Source organism: Macrobrachium nipponense, chromosome 43 (assembly GCF_015104395.2).
Source record: "Macrobrachium nipponense isolate FS-2020 chromosome 43, ASM1510439v2, whole genome shotgun sequence".
NCBI classification, from domain to species: domain Eukaryota; kingdom Metazoa; phylum Arthropoda; class Malacostraca; order Decapoda; family Palaemonidae; genus Macrobrachium; species Macrobrachium nipponense.
Genome location: NC_061104.1, coordinates 21,630,845 through 21,634,481, shown reverse-complemented (window position 1 = coordinate 21,634,481; position 3,637 = coordinate 21,630,845). Strand labels below are relative to the sequence as shown.

The 3,637-nt window shown below is 44.4% G+C and overlaps 1 protein-coding gene across 1 annotated transcript in view; it reads right to left on the bottom strand.

Moving 5' to 3' along the window:
- Positions 1 to 1,046: 1,046 nt before the first annotated feature.
- LOC135213839 (centriolin-like) overlaps positions 1,047 to 3,637 on the bottom strand; it is a 3,067-nt gene continuing 476 nt past the window's right edge. Inside the window, exons 2-3 of the mRNA XM_064247943.1 lie at positions 3,503 to 3,637; positions 1,047 to 2,014 (exon numbers count right to left, since the gene is read on the bottom strand). The exon at positions 3,503 to 3,637 is cut by the window's right edge and continues 126 nt beyond it. Coding sequence (XP_064104013.1) covers positions 1,047 to 2,014; positions 3,503 to 3,637 — 1,103 coding nt within the window. The remainder of the gene's footprint in view (positions 2,015 to 3,502) is intronic.

The following is a 3,637-nucleotide window of genomic DNA, read 5'->3' as shown; positions in this document are numbered from 1 at the left end:
GGGCCAGTGAGCGTCCGGAGGTCCCCCGCCCGCCGTCCGTCATCCAGCCAGTTTGGGCTCAGGCGCCTGCTTTTGGTGTGGGCCAGTGAGCGTCCGGCGGTCCCCCGCCCGCCGTCCGTCATCCAGCCAGTTTGGGCTCAGGCGCCTGATTTTGGTGTGGTCCAGTGAGCGTCCGGCGGTCCCCCGGCCTCCGTCCGCCCTCCAGTCAGTTTTTGCTTGGGCGCCCGCTTTCGGTGTGGGCCAGTGAGCGTCTGGCGTTCCCCCGGCCGCCTTCCGCCCTCCAGCCAGTTTGGGCTCAGGCACCCGCTTTCGGTGTGGGCCAGTGAGCTTCCGGCGGTCCCCCGGCCGCCGTCCGCCCTATGGCCAGTTTGGGCTCGGGCGCCCGCTTTCGGTGTGGGCCAGTGAGCGTCCGGCGGTCCCCCGCCCGCCGTCCGTCATCCAGCCAGTTTGGGCTCAGGCGCCCGCTTTTGGTGTGGGCCAGTGAGCGTCCTGCGGTCCCCCAGCCTCCGTCTGCCCTCCAGTCAGTTTTTGCTTTGGCGCCCGCTTTCAGTGTGGGCCAGTGAGCGTCCGAGCGGTCCCCCTGCCGCCATCCGCCCTCCAGCCAGTTTTTGCTCGGGCACCCGCTTTCGGTGTGGGCCAGTGAGCGTCTGGCGGTCCCCCGGCCGCCGTCCGCCTTCCAGCCAGATTTGGCTCGGGCGCCCGCTTTCGGTGTGGGCCAGTGAGCGTCCGGCGGTCCCCCGGCCGCCGTCTGCCCTCCAGCCAGATTGGGCTCAGGCGCCTGCTTTCGGTGTGGGCCATTGAGCGTCCGGCGGTCCTCCGGCCGCCGTCCGATATCCATCCAGTTTGGGCTCCGGCGTCTACTTCGGTGTGGGCCAGTGAGCGTCCGGCGGTCCCCCGGGCGCCGTCCGTCCTTCAGCCAGTTTGGGTGCCTTTCTTGGAAAGGGCCAATCAAGGTCAGCTAAGTTCAGCTGCCTCTTCTCTCGATTCTTTCTCAGCTACCTTACTTCGTCTTCCTCTACTTTTGGTTCACATTACAAGACCATGTCTCATTTTATATCATTTTCCATATTCATATCATGCTCTTTGATTAACTCTTTTAGGTTGTTCATTACCGCTTTCATATCTGTTTTCCCCTTCTGTTTCTCCTCCATCGACTCAATGATCTCATTTTTCAGACCTTCAATTGTCGCTACAAATTCTATTTCTTCCTTTTTCAACTTTTCAATCTCCTCCTCCTTTTCCACATTCAAATCCCGCAGGTAAATGAACTCTTCTTTAAGGTCTGTCATTTCTTTTTCCATCCACTGATTACCCTCCATCAACTCAATTACCTCATTTTCCAGACCCTCAATTTTCTTTCCAATTTCAATCACTTCCTTTTTGCACTTTTCAATCTCCTTGTCCTTTACCATGTTCAGTGACTGTAGATTCATCGACTCTTCTTTGAGGTAGTTTATTTCATTTTCCATCTTAGTTTTTCTCCTCTGATTCTCATCCATCAATTCAATCACCTCATTTTCCAGAACTTCAATTGTCTCTCCAACTTCAATTGCTTCCTTTTTGCACTTTTCAATCTCCTCATCCTTTTCCAAATTCATATCTTGCATTTTTATCAACTCTTCTTTGAGGTCTGTTATTTCATTTTCCATCTTATTTTTCCTTCTCTGATTCTCCTCCATCAACTCGATGACCTCATCTTCCAGACCTTCGATTCTCTTTCCAATTTCAATTGCTTCCCTTTTGCACTTTTCAATCTCCTCGTCCTTTTCCAAATTCATATCCTGCAGGTAAATTAACTCTTCTTTCAGGTTTGTTATTTCTTTTTCCATCTTAGCTTTCCTCCTCTCATTACCCTTCATTAACTCTATGACCTCTTTTTCCAGACCTTCAATTTGCTTTCCAATTTCAATAACTTCCTTTTTCAACTTTTCTATCTCCTCGTCCTTTTCCAAGTTCATATCCATCAGGTTAGTCACCTCTAGCTTGATATCGTTTGCAGAGAGATAGTCAGCAACTAAAGGTAAGAGAGTTGTCACTTGTTTTACTTTGATTAACCAGTGCCGAATGGTCAAATATGCTCGGCAATATATATGTAAAATATTTATGACTTATGTGACAGGTCAGGGTAGGAGATAGAATGAAATATCTATTATGTAAATTTAAAGATGGGAGCAGACCTGAAAATATGGTTACTTATCCTTGTAATGGCGATGATCATCTACATCTCCAGCTACTTAAGTCCCCATAATTACATTTAGAAGTTTATTGTGCATTCTGCTTAGTATTAATATGATTACTAACAAGTTCTTTATATCACTAATATTATAACAGTTAGTTTACTATTGAAAACTTAATTCCTATAATTATAATAATAATTAATCACCTTCCCACAGGACAGATGTCAAGGGACGTTACAGGCTGGATGTGCTTCTGATGAGGTTTCTTGCCCAGGGAAATGTAGCTAGTTCCTGAAAAACAAGCAAAGGTGAACTTGTTACAGTGGGGATAGTACGAATCAAAAAAAGTTAAAAATTAGTCTCTGATTCTGCTCAGCGGGGAAGACGAAATACAGAGGACATAACAGCAGCTGTAAAATTAAGTAGGTGCTTTGCCCGACAGATTGTATAAATGAGACAGAATTGCATGCATTCACCCAGAGGTGAATACAATTAGCAGAGGTGCAAGACCGACAATGGAGCTCACATTTGCCTAGAAACAGAATACGTGTGAAACGACTTTAACATGACAGTACCAATTCATTAATAGAAATCTTCCACTTGTAAAAAAGGAGGGAATAGTTATAGATTTGTTAAATCATATAACTCATACGAGTGTATACCAGAAATAAACAGCACATACAAATATATATATATATATATATATATATATATATATATATATATATATATATATCATATATAGATATATATATGTGTGTGTGTGTGTGTGTGTGTGTGTGTGTGTGTGTGTGTGTGTGTGTGTGTGTGTTACGGCCATTTTGCAAAATTGGTCATTTTACAAAATTGCCGGCCATTATGCAAAAGGACCAGATTCGTGGCCACATTGCAAAATGACCTAATTTTCTCAACATTTTGCAAAACGACCAAGATTTTGGTCAGTTTACAAAATTATCGTTGGTCAGTTTACAAAATGTCCATACAGCATGCAGCCAGGTGGAAAAAAAGCGAGGGAATGATAAAACGTAGTGAACATAACTAATTTTATTCATTTTCAGAAAATACAACTTTCAAATATATCAAAACGTACAAAGTTTTAGCAAGTAACTAGTTGAAAAAAAGTAAATGATAAACATAAGTGTATGTACAATACATTAAAGAAAATAGATTACAAAATACATCAAAGTTTAATATATTTGTGTCAACCTTGTTAGAGCAAGAGGCACTGCATTTGCATCTGCTGTTGCATAAAACAGAGTTTTTTAAATACTTGCAGCGTCTGATCATACATGACTTAGTGCAAGAACATTTAGCGAATCCCTGACCTTGTCCCATTGATTCCGCAATAGCTACTTTCCGCAGGCTTATTTCCCGCTCCTGTACAACATCATCTAGCGAAAGGAATTTTTCTAGACATGGAATAAATTGGTTGCGAGTGTACACCTGTTTAAGCAGGCCGT